Source organism: Schistocerca piceifrons, chromosome 5 (assembly GCF_021461385.2).
Source record: "Schistocerca piceifrons isolate TAMUIC-IGC-003096 chromosome 5, iqSchPice1.1, whole genome shotgun sequence".
Taxonomy (NCBI): domain Eukaryota; kingdom Metazoa; phylum Arthropoda; class Insecta; order Orthoptera; family Acrididae; genus Schistocerca; species Schistocerca piceifrons.
In genome coordinates this window covers 232,023,204-232,049,341 of record NC_060142.1, presented here as the reverse complement: position 1 = coordinate 232,049,341, position 26,138 = coordinate 232,023,204, and the positions used below count along the sequence as shown (strand labels likewise).

The 26,138-nt window shown below is 37.8% G+C and overlaps 1 protein-coding gene across 2 annotated transcripts in view; it reads left to right on the top strand.

Annotated features, from left to right (window-relative positions):
• LOC124798605 (RING finger and CHY zinc finger domain-containing protein 1) overlaps positions 1-6,006 on the top strand; it is a 95,613-nt gene extending 89,607 nt beyond the window's left edge. For both annotated transcript variants that reach the window (XM_047262080.1, XM_047262079.1), the window contains exon 7: positions 2,358-6,006. In XM_047262080.1, the coding sequence (XP_047118036.1) occupies positions 2,358-2,641 (284 nt within the window). In that variant the 3' untranslated portion in view covers positions 2,642-6,006. The remainder of the gene's footprint in view (positions 1-2,357) is intronic.
• The last annotated feature ends 20,132 nt before the right edge of the window (positions 6,007-26,138 follow it).

The window sequence follows — 26,138 nt, the reverse complement described above, 5'->3', positions numbered from 1 at the left end:
TCGCTCTTTTTCCAGCCAGTTGGAATTTTTCACTTAGTGAGAGCCTCTTGCTGAAGTAGTTTACTTCCACCTCTGGTGCTCCTCACAGCTTGGCACTCCGAGTGGCTCACTGTTAATTGTGATACATCTTGTACAGCAATCTTACATTTGTGGCACCTCCTGCACCTCTCTCAGCTTGGCGCCTGAAGCAGCATCTTGCATCACTTGGGCCTTATGCCAGCCTTGGTTATTCTAAAAGAAAGGGCTGTTTGGCCATTAGAAAAATATTTTCATTATAAAAATCGTTTAGTGGCACTTTTAGTTTCCTACGAACCACCTTGAGTTTTTCAACTAATCACTTTTAAGTTCTGAGCACTTTTCATAACTCCTTCGTCTTTCTTCTTCTTCTTCTTCTTCTTCTTTCCCCAAGTTCAACAACTGTGCAAGCAGGAGCTTCAGTTGTTAGAAATAACAGCCAACCAGTTGCAAAATACATTTTGACCATATATAATGTGTTTTTACGTAAGTAAGGTTCTCAAGATTGTAATATTTCCTGTAATTTTGCTTACTGTGATGTTGCTATCTTTGTTCCATACAAAATGTTGTAATCTTGTTAATAGGTCATTAATTTTATGAGGAAGATGGTTTTAAAACCGTTGAAACTATGATAAAGGTTTGATAAACCTGTATTTTGCAACTGGCTGGCTTTTATTACAAATGTATTGAAATTTTTCGTGTTACGCTAGCTTCTTCAGCCCCACTACATAGGTGATGTCTGCCAGGGAACTGAATCGGTCGACAACAGTGGTTTTGCATTCATCATTTTTAAACTGCTTTCCACCATATCATTGTTTTGAGAAAAAGGATATGCTTTATCTTATCCTTGGAAAGGGCACTTCTGTAGTAAAAATGTAACAATTTCTTCTTTTGTGCAATCTCTAAATGCCACAGTCAAACCAAGGTGTGTATTTACTGACTTTTATCGCATTACTTGCATACATCGTTCTTCAGGGTCAGTTTAAGACACGTTTGATGTTTAACCGCACCACCTTTATGTTTATCGGATTTGAACTAAATGTTCTTAAGTAGGATTTTAGTGACTGTCGATTACACCTCTCAAGTAAAAACTCTCCCAGATTTCTGCTGCTGCTTCTTCTTCTTCTTCTTCTTCATTTTGGTGACTAATAGCATCATTGTTACTAATCTGTTTCTCACTGATTACATTCCTTAAAAGGTTGCATCAAAATGAGCTTTCGTCCAACAAGGCCTTCATCAAACCTGAAAAACACACACACACACACACACACACACACACACACACGCCTGCAGCCTCTGACTGGTGAGGCCACACATCTACGAATCAGCATCTCCTCTGTATAGTGAATAGCATCTATCCTTTCAAAAATATTGGTACATTCCATCCTGGGTTTTCCATTGTTAAACTTTTTCTCGCAATGTATGACACAAGTGCATGAAAAGTTCGCTCACTCAAATCGCTGTTACAAGTTGTCAGTGTGTTAGTAACAACCTCCACTCTTGTGCTGGACCTTGTGCATTATGTGCCTCATCAGTGTAACTCGTATTAGTTATGCGTATTTTAAAAATATGGCATTCTATTTCATGAATTTTAGAAGTTTAGGTTAATACTCAGAAATCTGATAATTCATATTTCAATGGATTTAAATGCAACAATACCTCTTTTAATTTTTGATTTGTATTGTGCTTATAGGCATTATGTATCCAATTCCCCCACCACCATCACGATCAGTTTGAAGCAACAAACTATTTACATGAACAGTTATTTATTTAATTTTTGTTAAATTTTAACTTACAATTTAGAATTTGTTGCAAGAAATTCACGGATTGTTTCAAGTTCCAGCATACAAAACGGTTGAGATGATTTATTTGTTTACAGTCATGTTGAGCCTTTACCGGTACTATCCATAAAAAAAAGCTTATTCAGAGCCAGATGTAATTTTAAGAACATCTCCTAGAATTATATAAACTGCCAGTATGTTTCCTCTAGTTGGTAAACTTAGTATTACAGCTCCCAATTATCATGAAAAATATTCAGCTGAGTCACTCTCCCTCTCTTTAAAAAATAATTAGAATTTGGGGAATATAATCACGCTTGAGTGCCCCAGACTTCACAATTTAAGAGCTGAATATTGATTAAAAATTTTAGAAACTTACTTTTTTCACTGATTTTATACCTTTCTGGTGCATGGATGTGCATTTTATCAGATAATCTCAACTACTGATTATTACAATGACTGTCACTTAGTCATTGCCCATATGCCGTAGAATTTCAAAATGATTTTTTATTGTGTATATAACTTCTTCAGTTTGACACATGAATACTGAAAATTTATCAACAGGTAATGAGAACCAGGGCCCAGCTCCTGATGAAGCGTCCGGAGCATCAGCAATTGTGCGGGACACCACAGATGGACAAGATTCAACAGAGTGCACTCATTCAGATGCATCGGGCACCCACGAGTCAGGTGATGCAAGTGACTCTGACACTATGGGCATTACTGAAACGGATTTGGAACTCAGGAGTGGAACTGATTTAGAAGTGGCAGATGACTCTGATAATGGTGATACAGCTGATGAAGACACTTCAAGTCCAGTACTATGTAATGTTCAGCCTGCTCGTTAGCTCCTGCTTTGTAGCAGTAATAAAATTTTGACAGTGGATATATGGGAAGCGCACTTTGAAGTGTCATATGCTTATTATGTAATATAGTTACAAAACATTTTAATATTTAAAAATTGTTGAACAATTTGAGGTTCCTTAGAGTGACTTGAGCAGTCTTTTTAGTAGTTGTAGCCATTGATATAGTTTTTCAGAATGACTCAGAAAAATAATTATGTGCCACACGCCTGAATACAAATATGAAACTGATAGTTTTTGAGACATCAAAGGAAATCAGGTTGAATGACAAGATTCTCACCTCAGTTTTACTCTACTTGTATTGGCTCGTTGCTTATTCATGCTGCATTGCCAAACAGTTCAGTCATTAAGTACACCAATGCAAGAAGTTTGATGTAATGATGATGATTTTATTTTCAAGGCTACAAATTGAAAATTTAATTGTATTTTGTAATTTGTTGGTATCTACCTTTTATTTTGTGGCATATTTTCAGTGGAGCCTTCACCCAGTTCTTTTGTTTTCTGTAAAATGCACTGCCACAGGGTTAATTTTTCTGCTTTTAAGCAAATACTTCAAAGAACACTACTCAAATTCTACACTGTTGTTCTGATTGACTTTTAAATACATTGGAATTAAACCTTATTTTTACCACGAGAGACAATACTTGCTTTTGTGCTATTCACTTAGCAGATCCAAATGGGCACACACAAACTGAAAAATGCTTGAGGTGGAACTAATCTTCCACAAAGCAAAGGAAAGTTGTAGTTTTAAATGACCTCCCCACTACACACCAACCTTGCCTCAAAGCATCATATCTTAAAATTTCCAAATTTAGTTGCCTACACTAAAGAAAAGCAGTGTTGTGAAGCAGATATGAAACGAACAAGAAAACACTTAGGGAAGTCTTTTCAGCAGTGAATATAGGGTATCTAAAAAGAAAATTGTCTTTGTTTTGCAATATTACAGCAGAACAGTGTAATTTGGAGGAGAGGGTGACTGTGCAGCATGGTATATACTTCCTGTGCTTTTCATGCTATAGAAAGTCCAGTCATTGACAGATTTTTCTTTACTAAGACATTAATTTACCTCATCTATGGTGTAACTTATTTATAATGCATAATGATGAAAAGAAACTTCACAGTATATAAAGTGATAGTTGCCCAATAAATGTAAAACTCGTATCTATTCGTATCATAATTCAGAAGAAGGAGATCATTGCCATAAATATTTCTCTTACAATTTTTGACATTAACATTCTTGCATTGTGTTGGTAGGTAAGTGAGCTAATGATAATCAGAAAGTCAGATTTTTACTTCTTCCCACTGACACTCAAAAGGAGCTTTTATTTGCAAAAATGTCACAGTAAATGACGTCAGTTAACTTTTAAATGACTTGAAAGTCTTTATGTGGCTTCAAACAGAAATCAAGGATGAATTACTTAGCATTTGTCCTTAGAGTAATATTTACACACACCTGTGTAGATTATGACTTGTAAAAGAAATATTTCCAAAAAAAATCATGAGAACTACATGACTAAAAATGTTTATTTTGTAAAGTTTTGAAAATTGGTCTCTTTGTCTTAATGTTTGCTGTTTGTCATCTTACCGTGATTTCCTGGGAAAGTACTGCTTATGGTAGAAAGCGTTTATGGTTTGTTATTTTGTTGTCTTTGTATTCCTATCAGGTGTTTGTGAAACAATGTGCCTTGAATTTCAGTGAACATCACCAGTAGTGTGTGGATCATTATTGTGTGCAATTCTTTATTCATGAACTTGAAAGAATCCTGGGCAATTAGGTCACATTTTATCATCTTTTGTTTATTGTACACAACAGTTAATAGTGACAAGTGCTAACTATTGATTGTTGTGTGTAATTGTTCTGCCATTCAGTAGGCCCTTTTGTCTTTCATAATTACTGTATTCTTCCAGTCAGATTAAAATAATAGTTCACAAAAATGAAGAAAAAAATGTGTAAAGTGTTCGGATGGACAAGCTGAATTTCTGAAGTGCTACAAATTCTGCCTCTACAATGTGCAATGATATTTGGCTGTTCATGTCATTTTGCTTAGCATTTAACAGCTTTTCTCACTTTTCTTTAACAATTTGTTCCATAGTTATGTAAAACGTTGACCTTTCATTTAAGAATGTGCTCTGCATGGCAAGATCTCATGGAGAGTATATTGTGCTTTTTGAGAAGCTTAATACAATATGTTAGTTGAAGGGGGGAGAATGGGTTTTAAATAAGTTTGCAAGAAACTGAGATGTTAAAAAGCAAGAGGGTGCCATGAATATTAAAAGTAAAAGAATCCATAATAAATTTTGTCTGAAGAAATGACCCAAACATTACCATTAAAAAATGTTTTACTGGTTATATTAGAGAATTGGAATAGTTAGGAGATTCACAGTATAATAGGGGTAGAATGGTTTATAAAGCAGTGCCATAAGTGAGTATAAAAGAAATTAAATTAAAAGAAATGAACAGGTCTTTGTAAGAAATAAATGACTAAATAAATGGAAATCTGTGCAATAACCTTATATCAATCATGTAGTACTTTTGTAAGGAACTGCAACTGTTTCTGACATGTTTATGACAAAAAAAGCTCAAATAGAACAATTACCTGCATCAGTGACTGATGCAGATAATTGTTTCATTCAAACTTTTATAATGTGTGCAATACTTTTTATACATAAAAGTCATTCTACCACCAGCAGAAAAGAGCGTAAATATAAACTGCCTCTCTCTCTCTCTCTCTCTCTCTCTCTCTCTCTCTCTCTCTCTCTCTCTCTCTCTCACGCACACACACACACACACACACACACACACACACACACACACATTCATTGTGATTAGAAATAACACGTTGAAGAATTGTGGCATACAGAAATGACAGGATTCAGCAGAAACACATAGAGAATGAAAGAAATGGGTGCTGGCTGCAAAATATATGCAAAATTAAAAGAGGAGAACTCCAGCAAATCAGCTAAGAAACATGTTGTTTAATGGTCATTAACTGTTCGTCTGTTAAATATCCTTCACCTATGTTCCTTTTTCCATTGTTTGTGCAATTTTTTTAATGTTATCTTTTTGGGATTTTTAAATACATTGTTGTTTTATTTTGTACAATGTCAGTTGCAGTGATTGTTGACATATATACTTACACAATACGAGTTGTTGAATTTTATTTTGTGTATTGTTACCAAGATTATTTTTTGGGGGAGGGTTTGTTAAATGAATTTCTTCCTCAAAATAAGAGAAGACCTGTTACTTTTGTGTAAGTGCAACATAGATCAGAAGTATTTTGGAACATTCCCATTACTGAAAACTATTTGTAACTGGGAAATCTGTCAGACCCCCCCCCTTTTTTTTTTTTTTTTTTAAACTTCTGACAGATTTTCGAGGCTTCAGTTATTACTAAGATCTTTGTGGAGACATGTTCTTTTCCTCTCTTTCTCTCCTGAAGCTACTCTAATAAGATTTTATATTTACTTTAGAATTTTTATATGTCATAACAGAGTTTAACATCGTGGTTTTAACTGGTATTCAGTGATTTCATTATTTTATAGCATGGACATTACTGAGTTTGGTGCTTTGTGTGATATTTGCTATATTCTTAAGAAATTAGTAGGAGCTACTAATGAATCTTCTGTAGAACATAATGTAATTTTATTGATTGTTGAATGTGGTATAATATTTTGCTCTTATTTATACAGCGAACCATGTGTTGATTAAATAGTCATTTTTTCCCTCTCCAGTGAATTTAGTCGCTCATAATTTTAAAGGGCTAAGTGTAAATATAAATGATATCATTGTTGTTCAGTGCCTTCCTGTTCGGCATTTGTCTAACCTGAATGTGTGAATTAACTCATAAAATCAGTATTATGCAACTACATTTCTCTCTATGGAACTTTTTTTTGTTGATATTGGTTTCTTATCTGTACAAAAAAATAGCCTACAGTTAATCATTGCATCACACACTAGTGAGAAATAGAATGGTATACAAACTAGGAACTAGTTAGCATCAGTATATTGCATTATAACTGAAGAGTTCTGTTTGGTCAGCAGTTATTGATTGTATGATTGACACAACATGAAACTGTTGCAAAACACGCCTCATAAAAATAAGTGCATGGTTTTCTGCTGGTATTAAGCTATTCTTAATGCTGCAGTTCATGCTGGTCTTGTACTGGATGTATTTTTGCATCCCATATGTTTGAAGCACAGTGTGAGTAGTGATGTAAAGTACATCTGAGAATTATGTGAATAATTTATGTTGCATATTTCTAATTACTACAGAATTTTTAACATTTGACTTTTCTTGCATGTGGATGTAAATTTTACATACAAGAAATATAAAACTTATTTAATTCAGTCAAATGGAATATTTATGAAATTTCAGCGCTCAAGAAATTTTTGAATAAACAGTAGGCAAGGTCATTCTGGGACACACTGACATTCAACAGCAATTATGACTTTACCAGTCACTTTGCTTACACCATGTTAACATGGTGGTGTGAGCATGCTTTCATGTATGCTTTTGCTCTAGGGGACTATAATTGCAGATTATATCTTTTTTTTTAAATAAGATTTTTGTACTGAAGAGCAAAAAGAGAGAGAGAAATGATGAAAGGCCAGATAATGATAAATAACAGGAGTATGACTGCCATAAAACCACTGCTAAATTGTCAAGTTTACGTAACTAAATAACAAGATTATTTTTAATGCCTTTCTTGTTATTGTTTATATGCAACATCATGTTTTAATTCTGAGATCTACTTCATGCTGACTGCTTCCTTGCCTGTAAATCACCCCCACTTGAAAACTTTCTCTTTTTTTCAGACAAGTTGTCACTATATGATAAGTACTAATGCATTTGGTTCAGTCTAAATCTAATCAAAGTGTAGAATCATCAAAGTGAACTGATCCAAGTTAATTACTTCTGTTAGGACACAGTTAAATTGCTCTCCCAACTCTCGCAGATTTGAGCAGTTTGAGATGAAACATACTTTGAGACAACTATTTCATTTTAAGGAATGTATTCTGGTTAGGCTTAAAATGTCTTCTTTCAGTGATGTGTGCTCAAATTTCATATGAGTGGAAAGACTTTATTCAAATGATCATGGTACATTTACACATTTTAAATGTGAATTTCATTATGGAAGATATAACTTTTTTCAGATTAATAATCTAACAGCTGATTGTACTTGGATCATAAGAGCAATGTGTACTTTACAACTACTGAGACAGTAACAACTGGAGCAAGGTGTACATTCATTAATCAAGGATAACCTTCAGCAATATTGAAAAAGTAAAGCAACTTATACAAACTTAATCTCCCACTGTAGGTACAATAAACTCTAAACATACTGCTTGATACTATTTTTACTTGCACTTTAACATACAAGTGGGAAAGCTACTGGTGACACTGACATTTTCAGAAATGCTTATTCCACTGCTCTTTCAGGAGAAAGAGGTATACAGGGTGGTCAGGAACAGTCTGAATATTTTGTAATGGTGCTGCAGGGGAGAAATATCTTGTAAGGGTGATGTAGGGGAGTTTGTGCTCAGAAATAATTGTTAAGGGAAAAAATCTATACTTTGCACTGTTTCCAAGTTATTTAGCATTGAAGTTAGCCAATCAGGTCTCTGCACACACAAATTCAGGGACTTACATGCACTAATGCACAGATTTCTGTGGGTCTGTAAGTTACCACATGTTCAGATCCTGCTGGCTGCTGTGGTCGAGCGGTTCTAGGCACTTTGGTCCAGATCTGCACTGCTGCTATGGTCACATTTTCAAATCCTGCCTCGGGCTTGGATGTGTGTGATGTCCTTAGGTTAGTTAGGTTTAAGTAGTTCTAAGTCTAGGGGACTGATGACCTCAGATGTTACGTCCCATAGTGCTTAGAGCCATTTTAACAATTTTCAGATCCTCATTACCAATTGAAATGCGTGTTTTTCAGAAGTGATAAATTTAAGCTAGCTAGAAAAAACTAAGTTTGTTTAGTATGAAGAAACAAAAGTTTGGTGACATGCCCTTGGCAGGCTGCTTGAATTTGCATGTGTGATAACCTGACTAGCTAACTTCAATGCTAAATAACTCTGAAATGGTGAACCCATTGAATTTCTGTCTTAACAATTGTTTCATGGCACAGCCTTCCCTGCAACACCCTTAAAAGCTTTTCAGGTAGTTTTTGATCACCCTGTACATGAAAAAGCAAGGAGCTGACCTGATGTGCTTTATAAAAAGAAACACAGCTCTGAACCTTGCATGGAAGGTAGACAATGTGGAGGAATGACGTCTGTCATGACATTGGTCAATATTGATCATAGTTCAAATTGCACAGTACAAAAACTCAGCTGTAGCCATTTAAATGGCCAAAATCCAGAACTAAAGCTAAAAACAATTCAGAGGTAAAGGTAGAAAGAAGGCTAAGAAATAAAGCACTATCCATTTATTTCCCAATTATTACTCCTCTAGATTTTCCTGTTCACGAGTGGAGAGCACTCTTTTGCCTTGTGTAATTAACGGTGCCATAGATTTTATTTTCATCATAGCAGCATTTTTTATTTTTTCAAAAAAGCATTCTGCTCTCTAAAAAAGGTTAAAGTTTATTGAAATTGCTCATTGGAGGACCTGGTAATAACAGACAAAATTGGCAAAATATTGCTAAGTTGGCAACAAAGAGCTTGTATATCTTGTAATTGTTTATTATAGTAATAACAATAGTAGTAGAGGTATTGAGCAGTAGGTAGATAAATTAACAAGAACTGAAGCTTGAAATCTCAGGTTATGAACTAGTGTGAGAACTACAGAGCACACTACAGGAACAATGTAGCCTGTGTTGTTTGGGTTAGGTGAGGTGGGTGGGACGGTGTTCAGCACATGCGCGCACAAAATGTTTGTGCTCTGAAGAAAAATTGCAAGTTCATAAGCAGAGCTGTCATATTACAGTCAACAACTCATTCCTTTGGCATTAGGTACTAGTTGAGATAAAGCAACATCTGGTTTGAGCATGTCCCGCTCAACACCATCCCTCCCCGCCCCTTGTCCCTCGCTCAGTAACAGCATATTTGTCACGTATTACCTTTCGTAGTCTCAGAAGAATAGTTTCTGATTATATTCTTTACATTGTTCTCTTACCAACGTACAGTGAGGTACCTTTGTCATGCTGACTGTCATGACTTTTTAAGCAACATATTTGTGAATCAAATGTTTCATAATTTTACAAAACAATGTAGGAACAACAAGTAGATTTTGATAGAAAGTATGAATTGTGAGACTGGCTGTTTCAAAACAAAACCACATCTAAATTCACTGCATCATTCTGAACAAGGTGCATGTGTAGTCTTACGGCTTCATATCTGTTGGCTTCTCTGTCCAGTAATGTCAAAGCCATCAGAAATGCCTGCATGAAAATTGCACATGAATCTGGAATAGACCCTTCTTTCCTGGTAAAGATAATATCATGTACTTGAAATTTTTAATGTATATTAAAATATTTACAAGGAGCACAGGTTTTCTCAGATTATTAGAAAAATTGGTTCCCATGACACACTGACTTCTGACAAAGTATTTGAATTCAGTTTAATTTTAATATGAAGAGTTGGAAGAATTAATGATTCTACAGCAGTATAAAAGGTAAAGGTAAAACAGAAATTTACCTTGGTAGTTAAGGACACTGGATTGAAATTCTTTATTCCACTGTAAAATATGAAATGTTATCTCCTTTGTATAAGACGTATGGTGTAACAATACAAAGATGGTATTTTATAAGGGTGGTTAATGCTTTTATGATTCTGCACTAAATTTTAATTTTTGCATTATATGCACCACAGTACCCAAAAGTTCCAGTATACAGATTCCATTAAAATATTTGCTTTTAGACAAGAATGAAATTTGTATAATGAAATGTTACTTGTCTGTTTGCAAGTGATGAATAGAACAGTTTTAAGTTCTCTCATTTGAACAGTATTTTGTTGGTTTGAAACACACCACTGGGGTAGAGAGGTGGCAAAAAAAAGCCATTTTCAAACTCACCTATAGCTGCTTTGATTAAATTGTATTTTGATCCTTAGCCCATCCTCATTCAGTAATAAGATGGATGTTACAAATAAAAATATTCTATATGCCAGTTAGATCACATTTTAAGATTAGGCAAAAATTACTTAACTGGCAATTTGAAAAACTATAAAGCCTACTGGATTTTCTACTCATCACTTGCAGCCTTATATGTAAAGCGAAATTTCTAACAGTAGGTGTGTCCCACGCTGACGTTACATTTTTTCTCAAATTGTGATTAAAAAATTTTCAAATCAGCAATTTCAAACACATTGTTTTATTATACTCCTGGTGGCAGAAATAAAATGACAACAGCTACAAACCCACTGATCTACTTAGAAATTGCAGTAACAGTTTCTACAGAATGAAATAGTGTGTGTGTGTGTGTGTGTGTGTGTGTGTGTGTGTGTGTGTGTGTGTGTGTGTGTGATGGCTGCAGTCCAAGCCTACCACAATTTGGACACTAAATGGTCTCTCTCTCTCTCTCTCTCTCTCTCTCTCTCTCTCTCTCTCTCTGTTATTTCACTTTTTGGCATGTCAGTAATAGCAGCGCTTCCGAAAGTGTTTTCGCAACAGGGCTGGCTGCACATCCCCCCCCCCCAAACCCTCTAAGTTTTTACGCTCTTCAGCACTATGTAACTTCAAATCAGGCAACTCTTTATATAGTTTAATTTTCTGTTAATCACTGTCATATTAAGTTCACAAATTCATTAATTGAATGTCAGAAGCAGGTGGTCTGTATTGTGTTTCAGTGAACATTTACTGTTTAGTGCTGACATCAGTTTGTATGCACGATTTGGAGGGGTGAGAGAGGTGGTTGTCTCAGATGCTATAGTTTTTTTATTGCATACTACAAAGAGTAGCTGTGACGACAAATGTCAGATTTATCCACTAGCTATTAATGATTTCGGTTCCGTATAGCTTTTATACGAGGTGCTACAATAAAGTAATGAGACTGATGTGAAAAAAATGTTGCTTACCGTTAGTCAAGTTTAGTGTTGTCTCCCTCAAAGTAGTTCCCTTCTGATTGCACACACTTTTTCCAGCGCTTCTGCCATTGATGGTAACATTTCTGGAACTCATCTTCTGTAGTATCCTCCAAGATCCTCATCACAGCTTTTTGGACATGTTGTGTTGTTTGAAAATGGTGTCCCTCAACCGCTGTTTTGACTCTTGGAAATAGAAAAAAGTCGCACGGAGCGATATCTGGTGAATAAGGTGGCTGTGGTAGTACTGAAATTTGTTTTGAGGTTAAAAATTGCTGTACTGACAGAGCAGTATGGGATGGCTCATTATCGTGATGCAGAATCCAATTATCAGCAATGTTGGCACAGACACGAAGAACTCTTTTATAAAGTCTTTCTAAAATTTCTTTGTAGTAAATTGGTTAACTGTTTGTCCAGGAGGCACCCACTCTTTATGAACAATTCCCTTGGAATCAAAGCAGCATACAAGCATGTATTTCACTTTTGACTTTGACATGCAAGCTTTTTTTGGTCTGGGTGATCCCTTTGAGCACCATTGCAACCTTTGGCGTTTTGTCTCTGGACCGTACTGAAAAAACCAACTTTCATCACCAGTGATAACATGACTCAACAATTCTGAATTGATTTCCGTTTGCTCTAACAGATCGGCTGCCACATTTTTCCATGTTTCTCGCTGTTTTGGTGTGAGATTTTTGTGGACCATTTTTGCACAAATCCTTCTCATACCAAGATCTTCAGTTATTATTAGAAGAACCATTTCTTGATTGATGTTCAGTTCTTTGCAATCATTTTCATGGATAATCTTCGATAAGATCGTACGAGTTCACGCACCCTGGCCAAGTTGACGTCCGTTCGTGAGGTTGATGGTCGTCCACTGCGGTCTTCATCTTCAACATTATTTCTGCCTTCACTAAACATTTTATGGCAACAAAAATCTTGAGCTCTTGACATAACCTCCTCTCCAAAAGCCTTCTGAAGCTTACCATAAGTTGTCGTCGCGTTTTCACCCAAGTTAATGCAAGAAGAAATGGCATATCGTTGCGCAAATTTATGCAGTTCCGTTTCCAACATGTGTTAACTTATTACAGCACAACTCACGACTGAACGGTTGCATCGATGTGCTGCTTGGACTAGAAGCAGCTTGTAGACCAAGGTCAAAGATATTGTGCCTATGCAAGCCTGGCAGGGTTGCCACATCTTGCAAAGAAAATCAGTCTCATTACTCTATTGTCGCAGCTCGTATAGTGGTACGGGACTACGATAAAAAATTAATTGGATGAATGTTCTGGTTTCAAAGGAACCTTCATTTATACTGTACGATTCTAGTACTTTTGTTTTGAGGTACAAGAAATGCAATGCACTCTTGTTAAAATTTTTCAACAATTGTGAACTTAATATGAAATGGCAAATTGGTAACTTAACAAAAAGTTGTATAATAATAGGTGGTGTGTGTGTGTGTGTGTGTGTGTGTGTGTGTGTGTGTGTGTGTGTCTACACACACACACACACACACACACACACACACACACACACTGAAGAACAAAAGAAACTGGTGCACCTGTTCAATATCGCGTAGGGCTCAACAGCATGTTGCAAGGCATCCCAGATATGCTCAATAATGTTCAAGTCTGGAGAGTTTGGTGGCCAGGAGAAGTGTTTAAACTATGAAGAGTGTTCCTGGAGCCACTCTGTAGCCATCCGCATGATACAATTTGAAACAAGACTCATCTGACCAGGCAACATGTTTCCAATCAACAGTCCAATGTCAGTTTTGACGGGCCCAGGTGAGGTGTAAAGCTTTGTGTCAAGTCATCAAGGGTACACAAGTGTGCCTTTGGCTCCGAAAGCCCATATTGATGATGAAACTTCCTGGCAGATCAAAACTGTGTGCCGGACCGAGACTCGAACTCAGGACATTTGCTTTTCTTGGGCAAGTGCTCTACCAATTGAGCTACCCAAGCACGACTCACGACCCATCCTCACAAATTTAATTCCGCCAGTACCTCGTCTCCTACCTTCCAAACTTCATAGAAGCTCTTCTGCGGATCTTGCAGAACTAGCACTCCTGGAAGAAAGCATACTGCGGAGACATGGCTGAGCCACAGCCTAGGGGTTGTTTCCAGAATGAGATATTCACACTGCAGTGGAGTGAAAATCACCTTCTGGAAGCATATTGATAATGTTTCTTTGAATGGTTCACACGTTGACACTTGCTGATGGCCCAGCATTGAAATCTGCAGTAATTTGTGGAAGGGTTGCAGTTCTGTCACATTGAACAATTCTCTTCAGCCATTGTTGGTCCTGTTCTTGCAGGATCTTTTTCCGGCCGCAGTGATGTCGGAGATTTTATGCTTTACCACATTCCTGATATTCACGGTATACTCATGAAATGGTCTCATGGGAAAACCTGTACTTTATGGCTACCTCGGAGATACTGTGTCCCATCGCTTGTGCACCGACTAATAACACCACGTTCCAACTCACTTAAGTCCTGATAACCTGCCATTGTAGCAGCAATAACCAATCTAACAACTACCTGCCATTGTAGCAGCAATAACCGATCTAACAACTATGCCGGACACTTGTTGTCTTATATAGGCATTGCTGGCTGCTAGTAACTTTTATTTTGTCCAGAGATTTGCACCTGACTTTTAATAATGTTGTTTCTTGACCTGTGTATTTTTGTTTAATATTATTAACATCTTCATGTAATTATGTTGAATGTAAAATTGTGTAGTTGGCAAAATATATTACTTTTTATATCTATGAACATGAATTAATTTATCTTGGACCACTGAAGCTTTATTTTTCATCAAACTTTGACACTAGTTAGCATGATGTTGAGTTAAAAAAAAGTCTAATTATCCCACTACTTCTGTAATACATCTGAACTAAGCCAATTCATCACAAAAAAATAAAACAAAAATCAGAGCTAATCTTACTCAGCATTGCCACTTTTCAGTCTAGCAAACAAAACCATACATTTATCTCACCTGGCATTACCTTCATCATCAAACATCTCCCAGTATGAAGCTACCCAAAATTCTGCCAATCATACTCAAACATCACATCTTGACAAAAATTGAAACACTCCCCTTCTATTATCTTCCTGCATATTGACGTAAACAAGGACAATCTTATACATCATCGAATTCCAGTGTAACTCCAACTTCACACTGACATTAAAAATTATTGTAGAACATTTTTCTACAGGCAAAGTAGTAGTGCATTAACTCTTCACATTCACTGTAATAACCATGGCTGTCACCGTTTCTCAACCATTCATGCACAATATCTTTGGCACCCAGTGCCACCTATGGTTCAGGTGCTCACTAATAAGTGGCTCTGTCACACCACCTCACTCCAGCAGCTTACAGTACATTAACATAATATTTACACCCACTATTTATATACACCTGTAAAAAGAAAAGAAATTACTCACTGTAATCGGAACAACCAAGTGTTATCTTACAGTTGCTGTGATCAATGAATGTTGCACAATTATTTTCACAAGGAAATGGTGATGGTCTGCTCAAGAGCAGTAAAGAACTACCCCTGTAGAATGCTGCAGCCTATAATGTCACCAGTTTCTGCATATTGCTGGACTTCTAGAATTCTGACAGTCTGACAGTGCCAGGTGTATTGTAGTGTTAACGACCAGTTTGGACCCCAGCAGCCAGCTGGTGACCACATTTGTTTCTCAGACTACACATCCATTAGGGTTAGGGGTAGTAGAGATTCTTGGACTTGAAGGGTATCAAGAGTTGCACAAGAGGCTTAATTACTTAATTATGTGGACTGAGTTTGACCTATTTTATGTATTCACTGAAATGTCATTTGAAATACCGCATGGTTGTTCTCTGGTTCATTGCTGTCTCTATTGAGCGCTCTGTGGATGGGGCATTAGACTCCAGTCCATTGGTCTTGCACTTAGTTGTAACCGAAGTTCTCAGCCTTTAAGTGATACATTGAAACAAAATAGTTCACACTTAAATAACATAGAAAAGAAGAGTAATAGTCTTAGAGCTGAACTTTCTGGATCTGCAGACACTATGTCATATACAAGCTTGCTGGTGGCGCTAGACCAATGTGGTCCTGCGCCCTTGGCAGAACTACCAACACTGCACCCCCATCCCCCTCCCCTCTCAGAAAGAAACAATGTTTCTGCATTGTTTTCTACATAGATTTAGGAACTTTTGTAATTTGTAAGATAGGTTTAATAAACTAGGTCACTGTACACTTATGCCATTCTTTGGTGAATTTTCATTCTTTGCACTCCTTCTGCCATTGGGAGATGCACTAGGCCCCTTTGCTCTTCTTTGGATTCCTCCATTGCTCTGCTTCCAGCATCACTGAGAATGAATGGTAAACACCTGCATGTGTTTGTGCTGTCTTTATATGGCTGTATGCCCATGTTCCTCCAATGGCGAGTTTAGGGCCTCAGCACTGTTCAAGTGACAGCATCTTCTTTCGTAGGCAATGTAATTGTGATCCATTGAGAGGTTTTCATTTTAAAGCCTTCAGCTCCTTTCTTTTGGAAAGCCCTAATAGATAACTGTACCATAGGGGGAACCACAATGCAGAAGTAACTGTAGAGGCCAGATTAACACATGGTCCTTGAAGAGGGCCAGCAGCCTTTTCACTAGCTGCAGGGGCAATAGTCTATGTGACTGACTGAACCAGGGTTGCAACATTAGCCAACATGGCCTTGTTGTGCTGGTTATGCAAATGGCTGAAAGCAACGAGGAAATTGCAGCTGTGTGTGGTTTTCTTTCCACCCCCCCCCCCCCCCCCCCCCCCCACGCCCCTCCACCCGAAGGCATGCTGGAATGGGCGATACAGTGTATGATGGGACAACAGAAATTATTCATATGGTTTAACAAGATGATAATTGAATTGTGATGTGTGACTAGAATTCGATAGTAGGAAATGGAAGAGAAGGAAGGAGAAGTTGTCTGGGGGGGATGAATGAAAAAGAAATCTGCTTAGTAGAATGTTTCACCGAGCATAATTTAACCATCGCCAACATTTGGTTTAAGAATCATGTAAGAAGTTTGTATGTGTGGCAGAGACCTTGGGAGGGTTGGAAGTTTTCAGATAAATTATACAAGGTGATTCAGCTGCTCCTTCAACTGGGTTTTATGCAGCCCACAATGCCTTCGAATACCAATTGCTAGAATTTCATATTCTCTTGCTCACTTTGCGCAAACTATTAGTCCTACAATAAAAATGAATAGGGATTTTTGTAGGAAATTTAATCTAATTAAATTTTGTACTGGGATACATTTCCACTGAGTCACGGTTTTTGAGTTATTCAAGGAAAATGCATTTGGAGCTCACTTTCGTATTTTTCTTGAATAATTAAAAAACTATGGCCCCCAATGAAAACACATCTAAGTACAAAATATAACGAATTAAATTTCCTACAAAATCGTCCTGTTCATTTTTTCTGTGGCACTAATAGTTTGCATGCAGCAAGCAACAGACTATGAAAATCTTGCTCGTGGAATTTTAAGATGCTGTAGGGTGCATAAAACCCAGCAGTAGGGAAATGAATCTCACTGTATAATAGTAAGACAGAGATTTAGAAACCAGATTTTAAACCATAAGACATTTTCAGGAAGAGACATGAACACTGACCATAATGTATTGCTTTTGAGATGCAGACTAAAACTGAAGAAATTGCAAAAAGGTAGGAAAGTAAGGAAATGGGACCTGGATAAATTCAAGCAACCAGAGGTTTTTGAGAGTTCCAGAGGTAGTGTTAGGCAATGTACGCCTGGAAAGGAATATAATAGAAAATGAATGGGTAGCTTTGAGAGATGAAATAATGAAGGCAGTAGATGAACAAACAGCTGAAATGACAAGACCTAGTAGAAATATTTGGATAGTGCAGGATATATAGAATTTAACTGATAAAAGGAAAACCTACTGTATAAAAATGCAGCAAATGAAGAAGCTGAAAGAGAGCACACATGTCTAAAAATTGAGACTGACAGAAGTGTGTAAATACTCTCATGTTCAAAGAAAACAGAACACCTTGAACAACTAGACAGGATATTCATATTAACAGGACATGTAGACTAATATGTTCTGAAAAATGATTATCATCTGAACAATGTAGGCCAGTTGATTCAACGTCAATATCGATATCATGGCGCACACAACCATCTACCAGTAAAATGTGCCTACAGCTCTTGTCGCTATAACCCATAGGTAATGGATCCGTGTGACTTGAGCAGATGTGCAGGATACCTCGCAGATGTATGTGCAAACTGTACCATCAGCTCAGTGAGTTTGAAGGAGGGCACATTATTGGCATGAGAGAATATGATGCATCCATCCAGGAAATCGCTGCTCTAGTGGGACAAGTGTTTTGGCAGTGCAACGGATGCGAGCAGAATGGTTCATGGAAGGCCACAGAACGCAACATGTGTCAGGTCACTCCCCCCCCCCCCCCCCCCCCCCTCCTCCTCCCAAGAAGAATGACACTTCACCCGAATGGCATTGCAGGGCATATTTGTGTCCTGCTCGGTTTTGGTACAATAGTGGAACAGTGTAACATATTGTACACTATTTGGGGTGTCAGTCTGTCACCATTTATTATGTCATGGGTTATGTCCATGTCATCCACTTCTCCACCTACCTTTGACGAATGTGCAGGGACACACTAGACGGCAGTGATGTACGGAATGATGTCACTGTGGACAGGAATGGCATCAGGCTGCATTTACGGATGAATCCAAGTTCTGTTTGTTTGAAAATGATGGCCACATCTTGGTTTGTCACATATAGTGGCAGTGGCATTACAGTGCTTGCATTCACACATGACAAGATGATATTGGGTACAACCACAAATCACAGTTGGTGCGAGCCCAGGGCACTGTGATCAGTGCGACCTACTTGAATGACACCCTGAGACCTGTAGCCATACCCTTGCTGCACGTCACCTCAGATGCCATTTTTCAGCAAGACAATATACAACTACATGTTACTGCACAAACACATACCTTCTTGATGTTACAGGGTGTCAGCCTTTTGCCCTGGCCCACCAGATCACCCGACTTGTTGCCTGAGTGTTTTAAGCAGGGCGTAGAGAATAAATGCAAGGCTGAAGAAGTACACATAGCAAGAGAAAAGATAGAAGCTGCCTATAAGAAATTAGATACCTTTGGAGATAAGAGAAGCAACTGTATGAACGTCGAGAGCCCAGATAGCAAACCAGTTACATGCAAAGAAGGAAAACTGAAAGGTGGGGAGGAATGGATACAGGACCTCTACAAGGGAAATAAATTTAATGACAATATTATAGAAAGGGGAGAAGTAGCAGAACGAGAGATGGGAGAGAGGATACTGCCAGATGAATTTTACAGAACACTGGAAGACTTAAGTGGATAAAAGGCCTCTGGAGTGGATGATATTATCTCAGAATTATAAACAGTCTTGGAAGAGCCAGCAATTACAAGATACATGACACAGGCAAAATGCCCACAGACTGAGGAAGAATGTGATAATTGTGTTTCCAACGAAGGAAGTGTTAGCAAGTGTGAATACTACTACTGGACCAGAAGTCTTTGTTGCAAAATATTGAGTCAAATTATTTACAGAAGAATGGAAAAATAGATAGAGGCTGACCTTGGGGAAGATCAGTTGGGTTCTGGGGGGGATGTAGAAAGACTTGAAGGAATACTGACACTATGACTTAGCCTAGAAGAATGGCAAGCTATTTTTATAGCATTTTTGGATTTTTAGAGTTTTTGACAATGTTGATTTGGACTACACTCATTGAAATTTAAAGACAGCAGAAATAAAATACAGAGTCCAGAAGGAACTTGTACAGAAACCCGACTGTAGTTACAAGAACCAAAGGAAATGAAAGAGAAGCATTAGTTGAGAAAAGAGTGAGACAGGGTTCTAGCCTATCCCTTTCTGAACATTGAGAAAGCTATGAAGGTAACCAAGCAGAAATTTGGAAAGGAAGTTAATGCCAGGAAGAAGGAAATAAGAAATTTGCGGTTTGCTGATGACATTGTAATTGTGTCAAAGATGGCTAAGGACTTGGAAGAGCATTCAAAAAGATTGAATAGGTCTCAATGACAGATTATAAGATGAACATTGATGAAAGTAAAACAGTGTTAACAAGGTAAGTCAGATGATGTTGAGGGAATTAGATAAGGAAATGAGACACCAAAAGTAGTAAATGAATTTTGTTATTTTAGTGGCAAAGTAGCAGACGGTGGCTGAAGCTCCAAGGAAATAAAATGCAGACTGGTAATAGCAAGAATTGCACGTCTGTAAAAGAGCAATGCATTAATATCTAACTTAAACCTAAACGTCAGGAAGTCTTTCTGAAGATACTTGTCTATAGTGCAGCCTTTTATGAAAGTGAAACATGGACAATAGGCAATTCTGAAAAGAAGAAGATGGAGGGTTATGAAATGCTGTGCTGTAGAAGAATGCTGAACATTATAGGGTAGACTGAATAACAAGTGAGTTAATGTATCAAATGAGGGGGGGGGACCGGAAATTTAGGCACAACTTGACTAAAGAAGGGGGTCGATTGGTAGGGGACGTCCTGAGGTATTCTACTGGAAGAAAGTGTGTGTGGTGGAGGGGAGGGGGGGGGGGGGGTGAGACTGTAGAGGGAAACTAAGGCCTGAATACAGTAACCAGGTTCAAAAGCAGAAATTAAGAGGCTTGCACAGGATAGACTAGCATCGAGAGTTGCATCAGAGCAAACTTAATCAAACTGAAGAACACACACACGAGAGAGAGAGAGAGAGAGAGAGAGAGAGAGAGAGAGAGAGAGATGAAAAAATATTGCATGTAACTACTTAAATGTATCATTGTAAAGAAATTACAAATTGTATAAACTTTCTTAAAAATTGAAAGTAAAACAAAATCCATATCTTATTTTTTTATGTCAGTGACAGCAATTGATTTCAGTATGATGTATAGTAAATAAGATTTTATTTGCTCTGTCATAAGTTATTAATAGTGCATAAAATTATTAATTTGGAATGAAAGAAAGAGAGCTATAAAATAAGTGTTGAGAACATCTTCCTTTTCAAGAATTACATTTGTATTGTAATTTTAGTATCCATTTCCTTGCATTCCTTATAACACTGAAATCAAATGCAACAGTGTGTCGTATACTGTCAACAGAATGCTTGAATTTGCAGTGTACTTATCTACACCTGAGTGTAAGTAGTTAATTACGTCCAATTTTTGAAACTGCGCTGAGAAGATGCTGTACTCGCAGGAGTTGTCATAAATATACTCAAAGTTATTTCAATCTATGGGTTACCATATTGTAAACCATATGTTTTCAAAAAAAATTCCAAATATCCAAATAGGAAGCTCACTCGGTGCTCATCAGCCTTCTCTGCTGGAATTTGAAACCTACTGTTTTGTTAACTAGCTCAGCTGTATTGTTATTTCTGCTCTATTTGATACTAAAGTTTATCTAAAAACACAGATGATGTGACTTACCAAATGAAAGTGCTGGCAGGTTGATAGACACACAAACATACACACGAAATACGTATATTTGCAAATTTCGTGTGTATGTTTGTGTTTGTTTGTGTGTCGACCGACCTGCCAGCACTTTCGTTCGGTAAGTCACATCATCTGTGTTTTTAGATATATTTTTCCCACGTGGAATGTTTCCCTCTATTATATTCATATGATACTAAAGTTTGTTACATATTTTTCAAAATAAGATAAAGAGCTCTTATTTTAGGCGAGAGATTTGTTTCCCATTTCACTTATTGCTCTGTCAAGAATCTGAAGCACTCTAGCTTAAACAGTTTCATTCCAGTCCTCAGTTGGCAGAAACTGACAAAAAATCAAAAGCTTTCAGCCAGGTAGCAAATTTGTCTTGGCATCCACTCGCCAACCTTTGCGATCATACATACCATAGCAAAGTTGTAGCATAAACTCCATTGGTGTGCAAACCAAGCTGACTGTTGATAAATAACCCATGCAATGTGTTTGGATGAAATGATATTGTGACATCAGTGTTCATTTACAGTCTCGGGTCAAGGGAAAGGCTTTTCACAGGCAGAAGATAGGTTCACAAGGGACAAGAGAACTCTCATATCTTTCCCAATTATTCTGAAACTGTCTTTTGAGGCTCTCTCGGCCAGTTTTTGTGCCCCCTCTGTGTCTTTGCCCTTGGTGGTGGGGCAGTCTTGCTGTAGACTCGGTATGGCCTTACTTGCTGATGGTGTTTACTTAGAAGTTACAAATGTTTGGTTGAGGGTCTCCCATTTTGAAAAGTCAGTGTACCCATAGTACGCTTGTAATTTGCTAATACTGTTGCAGTATATTCCAGTAATCATGCCTGATCATGGATCACTTTCTTTATTCCTGTATTAAATTGCTGACTCTTGTAAACAGCAATTCAAACATACCTCAGTAAGGTGTGCAGAATTTACAGTTTATGTTAGCACATTAATTTTCAAGGCTCATGCCGTTAGTTTTTATCATTCTCAGTAGTGATAATGTCAGATAAGTTAAAATCCATTTGACACAAATTGTTTAATGTTAGCTGGGTTAGAGCCTGTAACATGCAATGCAATGCCCTCTGCAGTTTGAGTTTGTGTTGTAGTTAGTCCCAAATGCAGTGCCAGTTTTATAAAATATTGGTTGTATGGTTAGCCACTCACTATTTCTGTCAAATTCTGTTTTTCAAAATATTGTAATGTAATATTACTTACATCAGTTAAAATACATTTTATAATATATGTAAAGAGCTGTATCAGACACAATTAAGGTATATTTCAGGTAGTTTTGCCCTACGTACCAGGAGATGCCTCTACCTCATTGTTTCTGCATGTGCCTGTTATCCTTTTCAAATGAGGCAGTCAGAATTCTACATCTTGTTTGCAGTACACAATGGAGGATCATGTTGCTGCACCATTGGGATGATGCATATGCAGTTCCTTGATATGTTTGTGGTGCCAGGTCAGATACTGTCTTTGCAAGAAACCTGGCACAAGTTTCACAAATTGGGAAATAGTGATTTTGATATTTGTGTTAGACTTACATACAACTTGATGATTTCAGAAGAATATCGGCAAGACTGTGGAACAAGGGAAAATCCCAGACTTCTAGGTTGGAGGGCATATGTGGAACTAATGACCCAATCTTGTAAAACTGAATTGTTGCAGATACCACACACCAACCTTGGAAGGATATGTATAAAGGATGATGACATGCGAAGGAAAATGGATATCATGATAACCAACCAGAATGTGAGGACACTTCAGAGCTCTAGAAAATTGCAGGAAGTTAGAAAGGAAATGGGTAAGCATAGTGTGAAAGTACCTGTGCTACAAAAATACAGAAATATTTTCGTAATCCTCCTGGCTCCCTCATCAACCGCCTGTTTCTCCCGTGTATTCTGTCTGTGATTGATGTTGTAAATATTAATCCTACAAAGCCCTGTCAATAGTTTAAGGTCCCTGACTAACAGATCTCAAAAAATTTGAAATAATAATCGATACTGCTGTTGACATATAATCTTTTTTCAGTTTGTGTTTCTACGGAAAGAAGACGGTATGGCTGAAGGAAATACGAGAAGTCAAGAAAGAATGACGCAGCCTGTGTGTCTAGAGGGGTCATGAGAGGAGGAATTTTTACTGTTTCTCAGTCAGTACTGTATTGGCAAACCACTGACATGCTCACGTCGTACCGATCATCAGCTGTGGTACAAAAAACACATGGCCATGACAAAGAGTCAAGAAAGAGCCATTACCAGTATAGAGACATTCATGTTTAAATAAACTCATCATGTTATTCATTTCCCAATTGACTCACACAACGCAAGAACATTTTGCAAGGGTTATTCCTCTTACAAACATTACATGGACTGTTCAGAGTAACAGGAGAAAACTAATTAAGCCAGAGCTTATGACTGAAATCAATTCTGATTATAATTGCAAAGAGTATTTTAAATTTTCCCAGGGAGATAAAAGAGTGCAGATTTCTGCGGCTTCTATAAGTAATAGTCCCAGGGGAAAACACAGTATATTTGTGCAAATTTGTTAAATTTTATTGTGATTATATTTGTGCATTATATGTGATGAACAAATGAATTGTTTTGTTCAGATTAATCACACCCATTTTTCATTCCAGTACCAAAGAGTGGGAAAGTTCAATTACCTAGGCTTGATAATAACTGAAGATAATAGGATAGCAGTAGAAATTCAAGAAAATATAGCAAGTGGAAACATGTTATTATGCCTTGCAGAATATATTCAAGTCCAGAAATGTTAGCAGGAATACAAAAATCCAAATATACAGGGTTATTACAAATGATTGAAGCGATTTCACAGCTCTACAATAACTTTATTATTTGAGATATTTTCACAATGCTTTGCACACACATACAAAAACTCAAAAAGTTTTTTTAGGCATTCACAAATGTTCGGTATGTGCCCCTTTAGTGATTCGGCAGACATCAAGCTGATAATCAAGTTCCTCCCACACTCGGCGCAGCATGTCCCCATCAATGAGTTCGAAAGCATCATTGATGTGAGCTCACAGTTCTGGTACGTTTCTTGGTAGAGGAGGTTTAAACACTGAATCTTTCACATAACCCCACAGAAAGAAATCACATGGGGTTAAGTCGGGAGAGCGTGGAGGCCATGACATGAATTGCTGATCATGATCTCCACCACGACCGATCCATCGGTTTTCCAATCTCCTGTTTAGGGAAATGCCGAACATCATGATGGAAGTGCGGTGGAGCACCATCCTGTTGAAAGATGAAGTCGGCGCTGTCGGTCTCCAGTTGTGGCATGAGCCAATTTTCCAGCATGTCTAGGAACACGTGTCCTGTAACGTTTTTTTCGAAGAAGAAAAAGGGGCCGTAAACTTTAAACCGTGAGATTGCACAAAACACGTTAACTTTTGGTGAATTGCGAATTTGCTGCACGAATGCGTGAGGATTCTCTACCACCCAGATTCGCACATTGTGTCTGTTCACTTCACCATTAAGAAAAAATGTTGCTTCATCACTGAAAACAAGTTTCGCACTGAATGCATCCTCTTCCATGAGCTGTTGCAATCGCGCCGAAAATTCAAAGCGTTTGACTTTATCATCGGGTGTCAGGGCTTGTAGCAATTGTAAACGGTGAGGCTTCTGCTTTAGCCTTTTCCGTAAGATTTTCCAAACCGTCAGCTGTGGTATGTTTAGCTCCCTGCTTGCTTTATTTGTTGACTTCCGCGGGCTACGCGTGAAACTTGCCCGCACGCGTTCAACCGTTTCTTCGCTCACTGCAGGCCGACCCGTTGATTTCCCCTTACAGAGGCATCCAGAAGCTTTAAACTGCGCATACAATCGCCGAATGGAGTTAACAGTTGGTGGATCTTTGTTGAACTTTGTCCTGAAGTGTCGTTGCACTGTTATGACTGACTGATGTGAGTACATTTCAAGCACGACATACGCTTTCTCGGCTCCTGTCGCCATTTTGTCTCACTGCGCTCTCGAGAGCTCTGGCGGCAGAAACCTGAAGTGCGGCTGCAGCCGAACAAAACTTTATGAGTTTTTCTACGTATCTGTAGTGTGTCGTGACCATATGTCAATGAATGGAGCTACAGTGAATTTATGAAGTCGCTTCAATCATTTGTAATAGCCCTGTATTTGATTATGTTGATTATATTTGATTATACTATATTATTACTGAGTCTGACTTTGGCATTCAGAGACTGCAGTCGTGTGTGTGTGTGTGTGTGTGTGTGTGTGTGTGTGTGTGTGTGTGTGATTGTTGATTATATTAAGACCTATAGTAATGTATGGACTGGAAGGCTGGGTTATGACAACAAAGGAGGAAGGTGGTTATTGAGATGGGAAAGGAAGATTTTGAGAGATATTTTTGGGCTAAGGGAGAGGGAAGAAGCTGGAGAACAAGGACAAACACAGAACTACAGACACTTTTTGGACAGATGAATACTGCAGTGAAAACCAAACAAGGAAGAATAAGACAGGATGAGAGTGCCAGAAACTAAAAGTGTTTATAGGAAAGACCGAAGGGAAAAGGAGAAGAGAAAGACCCAGGAAAAATTGGTTTGGATATATGGAGAAGGACCTCAAAGCAGTGGGAGTCAGGAATTGAAGAAGGAAAGTGATGGACAGAGAAGAATTGAAGCAGGTGACAAGGAGGCCAAGGTTCTACAAGGACTGTAGTGCCGACCAATCATATACTTTCTGTAGCCATAGAACTACTATATAGCAGCATATGATATTCAGCTATTTTAGGCAATACCAAACATGTAAATGTTATACTATGGAAAGAGTAAAGATGACTACTGGTAGTGTTGGCACTGGAAACCTCAAAGCAAATGAACAAAAACTTGAATGGACTACCTCATTTTGCAAACCTTTGTTGTTCTTCAGAGTTCACAGACAGATGCCACTCATTGCACCAGTACTGTTCCCTGAGCAGGATA